The following is an 11,293-nucleotide window of genomic DNA, read 5'->3' on the forward strand; positions in this document are numbered from 1 at the left end:
TTGACTTCTGGGTGATCTTTTCTCTTGGCTCAATTCCTTACCTATTGTACCATTTAGCTGGATATTCTAGCGCTTGAGTGTCTTCTTTATGTAGTGCATCAACAGGTTAAACAGATTCTCAGAATCAGAAAAATCTTATGCATTAACTAACTAGGTAGTAGTACTTAATCTTTTCTGTTGTTTGTATTCTTATTCTCAAAACATATTTTCACATGCCTAATTAAAAGTTTAAGCTGCTATATTTTTTAACCATAGAATTCAGTATACAATAAACATAAAAGGAAAGAATTACAGCTTAATTTCACAATATTAAGAATATATTAAAAATTGTACATTCAAAAAGTCAATCAGCTCAAAGTGACTTCTGCTGTAGTTGTAGCTTTTGTTCAATGATGTCTGAGAAACGAGGAACTTTTTTTGAAATAGCCACACGGATGTCATCATTCAGATTAAAGCAGCTTCTGGACTTTGTTTTAAAATGTAAAAGTGATGAAAATCCCAACTCACAAAGGTATGTTGTTGCAAATGGTGTAAGTATATCAAGAGCTGTCTTTGCAAGGTTTGGAAACACCATGAATTGAGCACACCAAAAATCCTCAAGCTTCATTGTCTCAAATTCCATTAGGATTTGGCCACTAGCTCGTAATTCAGCAAGATCATTTTTCATTAAATAACCATCATCAACAAAATCAAGATTAAAAAGAAATGGATCTAGTATCCATTTACTTGCCTCATCAAGATCTCCAACAGAAAAATATCCATGGAAGTAGTTGCTCAACTGTTGCAGATGCAGTGTTATTTCACCTGTAATGAATATTCCTTCATTATCTGAAACAATTATTTCTTCAAGAAAAGGAAAGTTGGTGAAATTTCTTTTCTCAATTCGTTTTTGCCAAAATGGAAACTTCCTAACAAAAGCAGATAACTTCTCCCTAGCTGATACTGTATTCATCCCAGTCCTTTGCATAGATGCACTAAGTTCATTTAGGTGTTTGAATAAATCTGCAAGGTATGCTAGGCGAATCTTAAACTCTTTATTTTCAAAGGTATCAACTAAATTACTGCTTTGGTGGTGAAGAAACTGATTTATTTCTTCATACATTTCAAAAATATGAGCAAGTATTTGGCCTCGGGAAAGCCACCTTAGTTCAGTATGGAAAAGGAGGACACTATATTCTATACCAATCTCTTCAAAGAAAGCCTGAAATAGCCGATGATTTGGAGCTTGCCTTTTGATGAAATTTATTACTCTCACCACAGTGAACAGAGCATCCCTCAATTTTGAAGGCAATGTCTTCATGACAAGGGCATGAGGATTCAACAAACAATGTGTGATCACGATATGAGGAACCTCTTTTTTCACACAGGCAACAAATTCTGAATTTTCTCCTAGCATAGATGAGGCACCATCAGTACAAACTGAGCCACATACATCAAGTGCTATCTTACGCTTCAGAAAGAAATCTCTGAAGAGATTGAACACATCTATTCCTTTCATGGTTGACTGCAATGGTTCACAGAACAGAAATTCTTCTATAATCTCTCTTTCTTTTATATATCTCACAAATGCCATTAGCTGACTGCAGTCATCCATGTCAGTTGTCTCAGCAAGCTGAATACCCACTTTAAGAGGACTGGCTTTGATATCTTCTAGAACTTGTTGTAAGATATCCTGGCTCATTTCATCAATCCTAGAATGGATCACATCATCTGATAAGGGTACCTGCTGAAGTTTCTTTTGTGCATCTGGTCCCAAAACTATTTGTGCTATTTCCAGTGCACAAGGTTTCACTAATTTTTCAGCTATTGTATGAGGATTATTCTCCTTGGCACACAAATATGCAAACTGATAAGATGCTTGTAATAAGGCATCCTCATGAGATGCAACTCCAAATGCTTTCAAGGTTTCATTCTGATCAGATGGTGTAGGCACATGCTTCAGGCTATTGAGATCATGCCCAGCTACACCACCATGCTGTCTGTTAAAATGGTCTGATAGTTTTGATGGCCTAAGATCAGCATTTGAAAATACTAAGTTACACAATACACACTGTGGGCGCTGAGTTCCATCAACTTCTGTTGTACAGGTGAACCAGTAACGAACATAGTCATCATCCCATTTGCGTTTCTTCGACATGGCACACAAAAATTCTCAAGGAGTACTTCAGAGATGAAACAGAATTTTGCTTTGGGAGTAAAATATAACCCACACATTAAAAAATCAGTGGCCAATTGAGTTTATACAAAGCCGCATCATCACCTACTATCTCGTCATCACATGCTATCCAGTACATATCAAGATATAACCTGCAACATGTCAGTTCAAAGGAAGCCAAGACATAATGACAATCGAACTTAAAGCTAGCAACTCATAGATAATGCCCTCGAGTAAATGAATGTCAGAAAGTCATATATGGGAGATTTGGGCTTAGGCAAATTATGAGTACCAGTAAGTCCTTTACTTATGAACTGAAATCATAGCTTAATTTTTCAATAATTATGTTACAAACAAATTCGGTACTTTTTGTCTCACCAGAAAGCATCTCACTACTGCTTCCTCCTTCTATTCTGCCCCAAAGATGTATGTACACTCTCAGTTAAGAACCACTGAATAGAAAGGACTGATTCGCTCAATACTCTGAAGTAGGGCTACTTTTCACATGGTGACTAGTTCTTTTTAAAAATTTTCATTTTTAGAGACAGGGCCTTGCTCTGTAGTCCAAGCTCTATGCAGCCTCCAACTCCTAGGCTCAAGTAATCCATCTGCTTCAGCCTCCTGAGTAGCTAGGACTACAGACACACACCACCACTCCTAGCCAATGTTTCTATTTTTTGTAGGAAATGGGGTTTTGCCATGTTGTTTGGTCTTAAATTCTTTGGCTCAAGCGATCCTCTTACCTCAGCCTCCCAAAGTGGTTGGTTTATAGGTCTCAGCCGTTACACCCAGATAGTTCTTTTTAATAGTTAAGGGTTAAATAGGCCTGCAAACTACTCGATCCTTGAATAGCTTTGACTCCAACTCAAGCAGAGAATTTCAGAGATATTCAAGTCTAATTAAGCCACCTTTGACACAAAGGTAGGCTATAAATTTGGCTCAGAGCTTCCTTGCTGCTAAGTGTAACATACTATCAATCTGTGAGTTGTCCATTATGTAAAAGCAAAACAACTTGCTCAGGAGAAACACAACTATTTCTGTTACTGAGACTTCAGAAAAATTCTTCTCATATGAGAACACCCTTAATCGCAATAAGGAATTTCACAATGTTCTTTCATCTAATTTTTCCCTTCAGTAAAAGTAGTCAAGAAAAAAGGCAAAATAATTAAGATAAGAATAAGCAGTATTCCTAAGGTTGGCTTAACACAAAATTGGGATACAGATGGCAGTGGTTCTATAGTTCAGTCAACTGAAGAACAGAGTCCTTGGCTAAAATGCAGATTTCTGGGCCCCACCCCTAGCAATTCTGATTCTCTAGCTCTGGAGTAGGGTCTTGTTCTAAATAAGCATTTTAGGTAATTCTTCTGAGACTTGGCGCTTGTAGCTCAAGCGACTAAGGCGCCAGCCACATACCCCGGAGCTAGAGGGTTTGAATCCAGCCTGGGCCCGCCAAACAACAATGACAACTATAACCAAAAAATAGCCGGGCATTGTGGCGGATGCCTGTAATCCCAGCTACTCTGGAAGCTGAGGCAAGAGAATCACTTAAGCCCAGGAGTTGGAGGTTGCTGTGAGCGGTGACGCCACAGCACTCTACCCAGGGCGACAACTTGAGGCTCTGTCTCAAAAACAAAACAAACAAACAAAAAAAACGGTAATTCTTCTGAATAGTAACTAGAACAGTGAGTGATCTGTTCACAAGAGATGCCATCATAATCACTGGGAACCCTTTAGAATATATATATCTCTTTGCTATGTTATAACTAATAAATCATCCTCTCCAGAAGCAGGACAAAGGAGTATGAAATAAAGTTAAGTGAATGATCCTGAAACAGATCCTAGTAGGAAGTCAAACTTACAGGAAAGAAAATATATCCTTTAAGCCAAACCCTAGTTTATAGATTATTCTAGGTTGCCTTGAAAACAGTCCAAATGCTTTACTAGGCATTTAAGTTTTCTGAGCTGATGACAACCTCCTATGGAAAGTTGAGGGACCTATAAGAGAAAGCCATGACTTTCTCTTTTTCCCTTTCCTTTTCTGAGTGAATGTACAATTCACAAGTAGGATCAAATAGATTTTAGGAAACAATTCTATCTCCAAGATAAATAGGTGATCTCTAAAGTTTCCAGAATTCCATGCTACAGAATATGGCTGAAATAATTTAACAGGTTCACATTTAAATCCAAACACCCACTTTCACTATAAAAAACAAAAATAGAAGTCACAGTAACCCAACAGCTGGGAGTGGTGGCTTATGCCTATGATCCCAACCACTCCAGAGGTTGAGCCGAGGAGATTCAAACCAGCCCAGGTGATACAGCAAGATCCTGTCTCAAAAAAAAAAGTCAAGATTATCTACTTAAAGCATTAGCTTTCTAATGGATCTGCCAAGATGAGCTAGCTGTAAACCATACTTCTTCTATGTAACTAATAAGTTGGTCTACCATGTAGTTGTTATGAGCCTGTTAAAAATTGAAGGATGTCTGCCAATCAAAAAAGACAATCTTAAGTTTAAAGAGTTAATCTTAAACCTTCATCTTATATGCCACTTGAGTCATTAATTAGAACCATTAATTAATGACAATGACACCACCATAAAATGCCTATCTGTCTGTATTCTGCTATATATATTTACATGTCTATTTGGGGAGGCAGAAGGAATAAAGTAAAAGCTTTGCTTTAGTCTCATAAGAAATCATTGCAGGGGCCAGGTGTGGTGGCTTCTGCCTGTAATCCTAGCACCCAAGGTGAGTGGACTGCCCCCAGCTCAGAGCCTGAGCAAGAGCAAGACCCCCTCTCTTTAGAAAAAAAAAAAATAGCTGGGCATTGTGGTGGGTGCCGGTAATCCCAGCTACATGTAAAGCTGAGAAAGACAATCACTTGAGCCCAAGGGTTGGAGGTTGCTGTGAGCTATGACGCCATGGCACTCTACCAAGGGTGACAAAGTGAGACTCTGTCTCAAAATAAATAAATAAAATAAAAGTTCTTAAAAAAATAAAAAAATTCATTGTAGGACCTTTTAAGAGTCCATTCCAAGCCACCCTAATTATGCTACTCAAATATACTCTGATTAAAGATTTACCTGTTTTGAACGAAAGAATTCTTAGGGAAAATCCATTTATAGTATTGTTCTCCATCCCCCTCAAAAAGGGAGAATAGATAGGAAGAATTTTCAAGATCCTCATAGATGAACTTACCGCCCAAGAGGCTTTCTTGTGTTTTAGAACCTCACAATTTTCACTTGCTCCTTTGTAGTATTTAGGAATTACAATATCCTAAAAAATGTAAACATCAAGAAAGCAACATCATAATAAGGAATTATTGTTAGTTTAAGCAGGTGTCATAAAGGTATTGTGGTTGTATTTTTAGAAAGCTATCATTTGTTAAGAGTTAGAGACTTAATTATTTACAAACAAAATGAAGTCTGAATTTCCTTTGAAACACTGTACTTCAGCACATACGTGTACACACACACACACACACACACAAAGTGGGACGGAGACAGAAGATGGGACGAAAGTCGGCAGTTGTTGAAATTGGATGATGGGTATACATCTTACAACATTCTGTTTTAATACGTGTTGGAAATTTTCCACAATAAAAAACCAAAATGCATTCTCTTTTGATATCAAACATTTTAAGTATGATTCTTCTGAGGCATATCTTAAGATGTTGAATGGAAGACCTGCTATAACAAAGTAGAATATTTCTGCAAGTTTATGAAGGCTGTAGACATTGAGAGTATCACAACTGAGACAAAAATCAGTTTAAAGTGAACATTCCTATAACAGAACTATTTAGGGAATGATAAAATACACATATTCCAGCAGTGAAAACATCAACATTGAGTTGCGAACCTACAACTCCACACCAAATACAATTCAACTTATTCTCTAGTCGGCGCCTATGCCAAGTTCGTGGTGGGTGCGGGTGTCCGGGAGGCAGAGGATTTAACCTCTACGTTCAGTTAAAATCAACAGCCAGGAGAAGAAAGGGGGCGGGAATGTGGCAGCCGGGCAGGCGCTTGGGAAGCAAACGCCTGGGACCGTGGCTTTGTCATTTACGGGCTGGAACCTTCCCAAGTCTCAGTCCCTTAAAGAGGTAACAGTACCTACCTTATTAGGGTGGTTGGGAAGCTTAATTATGCAAATACATGCAAAGAACACGCAGTTCTTAAGTGATAAGGCCTGATGGTGTTATGGTTAAGGATGAAAATTTTTAGAGGCGGCCGGGCGAGCTGAGGGCGTCAGCGGCTAGGGGGAAAAAACTACGCCGGGTCTCCGTCCGCCCGCCTGTCTCCGAGCCTGGGGGGCAGGCCCAAAGGATGGTGGGGCTCCTTTTAGGCGCCGGTTTCAGGTTCTAGTTCTGCCCCCTGCTCGGCTAAGAGCTCAACCTCCGTCCAGGCGGCGGTTCCTCTGGTTGGATCTCCCAGGACGAACCAGCGGGGAGCGGGGAGACAGGAGGACACGCCACCACCGCTACCTCTGCCAGGTCAGACTTCCATCCGGGTTCTCCCCGCAGCTTCCCGCCCGCAGACGAGGCGAAGCGTCTCTCCGTACGCAGGCGCTGTAGCAACCGGCTGAGGGGCCGGCTCGCTAGCACGGGGAGCATGCGCACTGGGTTTCCTCAAGTTTTTATTATTATTATTTTTTAGAGACAGAGTCTCACTTTGTCACCCTCGGTAGAGTGCTGTAGAGTCACAGCTCACAGCAACCTCCAGGTCTTGGGCTTAGGCGATTCTCTTGCCTCAGCCTCTCGAGTAGCTGGGAATACAGTCGTCAGCCACGACGCCCGGCTATTTTTTGTCGCTGTTGCAGTGTGGCCTGGCCGGGTTCAAACCCACCACCCTCGGTGTATGGGACTGGCGCCCCACCCACTGAGCCACAGGAGCCGCCCTTTCCTCACGTTTTTAAAATAGTGTACGTGAAGTTGAAAATGTTTTGTTTATTGTGTCCGCCAGAAAGGATGAACTCTGGAATTTTAGGAGTGAAAGGCACTGTAAGGTTCACATAGCTTTTTATTTTTGTTGTTTGTTTTTTTAATATTCAGAGCACTGGGAAGTTTTATATTGTATCAAGAGTTTGACCTTGGAGATGATAAAAAATTCCTGACAATTAACCATGTTCCATGTGGAATTAATGAGGAAAAAGAAGGAAGCTCATTGTATTCCCAATTAAACATTCAAGCAAATAGGACAGACTTTAAAAAACAATTTTTTTTTTTTTGAGACAGTCTCAAGCTGTTGTCCACGGTAGAGTGCTGTGCCCTCACAGCGCACAGCAACCTCCAACTCTTGGGCTTAAGCGATTCTCTTGCCTCAGCTTCCCAAGTAGCTGGGACAACAGGTGCCCGCCACAATTTTTTTGTTGTTGCAGTTGTCACTGTTATTTTAGCTGGCCCGGGTCGCGTTGGAACCCGCTAGCCTTGGTGTATGTGGCCGGTGCCCTACTCCCTGAGCTATGGGTGTCACCCTGGACTTTAAATTCTACTAAGATACTTAAGCTTCCACATCTTGTGTCCTGTTGCCCACGGTCCTCCTTCCTATAGATTACGAGCATGTGAATGAATTCCCTAAGAATCATCCATCTTAGACAAAAGATGTTTACTTTTTTTTTTTTTTTGAGACAGTCTCACTATGTCACCCTTGGTAGAGTGTGGTGGTGTCACAGCTCACAGCAACCTCAAACTCTTGGGCTTAAGTGATTCCCTCGCTTTGGCCTCCCAAGTAGCTGGGACTACAGGCGCCCGCCACAGTGCCTAGTTATTTTTTTGTTGTAGTCGTCATTGTTGTCCAGCAGGCTGGGGCGGGGTTCAACCCTCCCGAAGTATGGCTAGCGCCCTAACCATTGAGCTATGGGTGCAGAGGCACGTTGTTAAATTTTATTAAAAAAATTAACTATATGATTTTAAATTAATAAACTCATATTATGGAGGTTTTAGAGAAAAATCTCAGTAGAAAACTAGAAAACATTGTTAAAACCCCAATACAGCCCCCTTTTCTTATTGAGGGATATTTTCCCCCAGAATTCTTCTAAACTTAATGAGTTTATTCATCTTTGTATAGTCAATCTTGTTAGAAGCATTTCACAAAGGCTGGTGTGTTTGTGTGTATGTGTGTGAGGGTGTCAAAAGAATGTGGGACAGATGCATCATTGTTAAGTGTTGAGGTAAACCTGTTAAACATTGAAGGCTGCTTAAGGTTTTTGTTCATGGAAGAAATCGCAAAATAACAGCCTTCCTGGGGTTGGTACAGTGGCTCATGCTTGCCTGTAATGCCAGAGCTTTGGGAGGCTAAGACAGGAGGATTGCATGAGGCCAGGAGTTGGAGACCAGCCTGACCAAAATATGAGGGCACCCCTCACCTTTACAAAAAATTAACTTGGCTTGGCACCTGTAGCTCAGTGGTTAGGGTGCCGGCCACATGCACCAGGGCTGGTGGGTACAAACCCAGCCAGGGTCTGCTAAACAACAATGAAAACAAAAACAAAAATATAGTCAGGTGTTGTGGTGGGTGCCTGTAGTTCCAGCTACTGGGGATGCTGAGGCAAGAGAATTGCTTGAGCCTGGGAGTTTGAGGTTGCCATGAGCTGTGACGCCATGACATTCTACCAAGGGCAACATAGTGACATTCCATCTCAAAAAAAAAAAAAAAAAAATTGCTTGGTGTGGTGTCAAGTTCCTGTAGCCCCAGCAACTTAGGAGGCTGAGGCAGAGATGGTGGGGGGAATCCCTTGAGCTTGGGAGTTTGAGGTTACAGTGAGCTATGATCAGGCCACTACACTCCAACTTGGGCAACGTATCATTCCTTGTTCCTTAAAAAAACAAAGAAAACCCACACCAGAGCCTTCCTAGCTCAGAAACCAGGACCTTAAATACTAGAGAAAGGGGAAAGCTTCAGAATCAGACTCTTGGTGCCAATGCCTTTAATTGTTAGGACCTTTTTTTTTTTTTTTAAACAGAGTCTCAAGCTGTTGCCCTGAGCAAAGTGCTATGAAGTCATAGCTCACAGCAATTTCAAACTCTTGGGCTCAAGTGATCCTCTTGCCTCAGTTAATCTACTTTAGTAGAGATGGGGTCTAACTTTTTTTGCTCAGGCTGGTCTAGAACTTGTGTGCTGAAGCTACCCACCTGCCTCAGCCTCCCAGAGTGCTAGGATTTCAGGTGTGAGCCACCTCCCCTGGTCTAATTGTTAGGACTTGAGCAAGTTACTTGCTGTCAATAATTTCATGTGCTTCTTGTAAAACAGGGATATCATCTGTTACTCTATGAAGTTCTTTTGAGGAGTAAGATAACACATGAAAATTACACTACATATTTCCTGCACCCAAATTAAAGCTCCTATCTGAATAATGTTATAGGTGTTATCCTTTTTCCAAAATGAAATAGCAGGCAGAATTCTTCCTAAAATCAGAGTAAATTAGGCCTCACCAAGAAGGAACAAAGGCCTAGAAATATTAGGACATGCTTTTTCAGTTAAACGACGCTGAAATTTTCTAATACAGACTCAAGAGAAGGTACTCCATATTCCCTGCCTGGCCTATAACCTGCTTTTCTGCCAAATATTAGAAATAATGCTACAGGGTGGCGCCTGTGGCTCAGTGAGTAGGGCACCGGCCCCATATGCTGAGTGTGGCGGGTTCAAACCCAGCCCCGGCCAAACTGCAACAAAAAATAGCCGGGCGTTGTGGCGGGCGCCTGTAGTCTCAGCTGCTCGGGAGGCTGAGGCAAGAGAATCACGTAAGCCCAAGAGTTAGAGGTTGCTGTGAGCCGTGTGATGCCACGGCACTCTACCCGAGGGCAGTACAGTGAGACTCTGTGTCTACAAAAAAAAAAAAAAAAAAGAAATAATGCTACAAACCATTCACAGTTAAGTAAAACCACTCAGTTTAGCAAAAGATAAAATACAAAAAAGACCTACCAATGTCAGACTTTATGTTGAACCATCTTGTTAAGGTAGGAATATGAAAATTTTTCGCATCTTTAAAGTAGAAATCTATTTGCATTGTTCAGTTTCGTATCAGTCTAAATCTAGACATCATATGTATCCATAGTACTTGACAATTTGACTCAGTTACACCACCATTTCTGAGATGCTGAAAAAACCTAGTGAGTTGTTAAAAGTCAATGTACTGGGAGAAGATATTTGCATGGTACGAATCTGACAAAGGGCTAATCACCAGAATTCCTAATGAACCCAAACCTATCAACATGAAAAGAGCAAATAACCCTATTAAAAACTGAACTACAGACATGAATAGAAACTTTTATAAGGAGGACAGAAGCCAATACACACATGAAAAAATGCTCATAATTCCTAAGTATCAGAGAAATACAAATCAAAATCAGCTTGAGATATATCACCTAGCCCCAATGAAAATGGCCCACATTACAAGGTCCCAAAGCAACAGCTGCTGGCATGGATGTGGCGAGAAAGGAACACTTAATGCAGTGTTGGTAGGACTGCAAACTAATACAGCCTGTAAGGAAAGAAGTATGGAGATTCCTCAAAGAACTAAAAGAAGACCTACTAGTTCATCCTACAATTCACTACTAGGCATTTACCCAAATTAAAAAAAAAATTTGCCATAGAGACATTTGCACTAGAATGTTCACAGCCACTGAGTTCACAATTGCAAAAAATGTAGAAACAATCCAAGTGCTCATCAACATGTAAATAGATTAATAAACTGTGTATATGTATACCATGGAATACTATTCATCCCTAAAAAAGAGGTGAATTTCGCTGGGTGGGGTGGCTTGCACCTGTAATCCCAGCACTGTGGAAGGCTGAGGAGGCAGAATTGCTTGAGCTCTGGAATTTGAGACTTGCCTGATTGAGAGTGTGACCCCAATTCCTTAAAAAAGGGAAAATCACAGCTAGGTGCCCCAGTGAGCGCCTGTAATCCCAGCGGCTTCCAGAGGCTGAGGCAACAGGATACCCACAGCCTGAGTCTGAGGTTGCAGTGAGCTATGACACCATTGCACTCTGCTCAGGGCATAGGATGGGACTCTGTCTCAACAACAACAACAACAACAACAAAAATGTAAATTTTGTATCCTTTTTAACAACTTGGATGGATTTGGAGAACATTCTCCTAATTATCGTAAGATAGGAAAAGCAAGCATCCCGGGCGGCG

General features: G+C 41.0%; 3 protein-coding genes across 5 annotated transcripts in view; 1 reads left to right on the forward strand and 2 right to left on the reverse strand.

Moving 5' to 3' along the window:
* The window catches only part of C1QTNF2 (C1q and TNF related 2), a 60,002-nt gene extending 54,600 nt beyond the window's left edge, over positions 1–5,402 (reverse strand). For both annotated transcript variants that reach the window (XM_053566104.1, XM_053566102.1), the window contains exon 1: positions 5,354–5,402. The gene's annotated coding sequence lies outside the window, so the exon portion shown is untranslated. The remainder of the gene's footprint in view (positions 1–5,353) is intronic.
* FAM200C (family with sequence similarity 200 member C) lies at positions 162–6,329 on the reverse strand. 2 transcript variants are annotated; one of them, XM_053566097.1, is made up of 3 exons: positions 6,272–6,329; positions 5,354–5,431; positions 162–2,186 (listed from the first exon to the last, which is right to left on the reverse strand). In XM_053566097.1, the coding sequence occupies exon 3, from the start codon at positions 2,135–2,137 to the stop codon at positions 353–355; it is 1,785 nt and encodes a 594-aa protein (XP_053422072.1). In that variant the 5' UTR covers positions 2,138–2,186; positions 5,354–5,431; positions 6,272–6,329; the 3' UTR covers positions 162–352. The 2 variants fall into 2 exon arrangements, with proteins under 2 accessions (XP_053422072.1, XP_053422073.1); XM_053566098.1 differs by lacking the exon at positions 6,272–6,329 and having other exon boundaries at positions 5,239–5,360.
* A 224-nt stretch (positions 6,330–6,553) lies between these two features.
* PTTG1 (PTTG1 regulator of sister chromatid separation, securin) overlaps positions 6,554–11,293 on the forward strand; it is a 44,219-nt gene continuing 39,479 nt past the window's right edge. The window contains exon 1 of the mRNA XM_053566108.1: positions 6,554–6,647. The gene's annotated coding sequence lies outside the window, so the exon portion shown is untranslated. The remainder of the gene's footprint in view (positions 6,648–11,293) is intronic.

The sequence above is a fragment of the Nycticebus coucang genome, chromosome 17 (assembly GCF_027406575.1).
Source record: "Nycticebus coucang isolate mNycCou1 chromosome 17, mNycCou1.pri, whole genome shotgun sequence".
Taxonomy (NCBI): domain Eukaryota; kingdom Metazoa; phylum Chordata; class Mammalia; order Primates; family Lorisidae; genus Nycticebus; species Nycticebus coucang.

Bases quoted from the DNA above. Each gene is read 5' to 3' on its own strand.
- FAM200C (XM_053566097.1), bottom strand. From the start codon at position 2,137: ATGTCGAAGAAACGCAAATGGGATGATGACTATGTTCGTTACTGGTTC.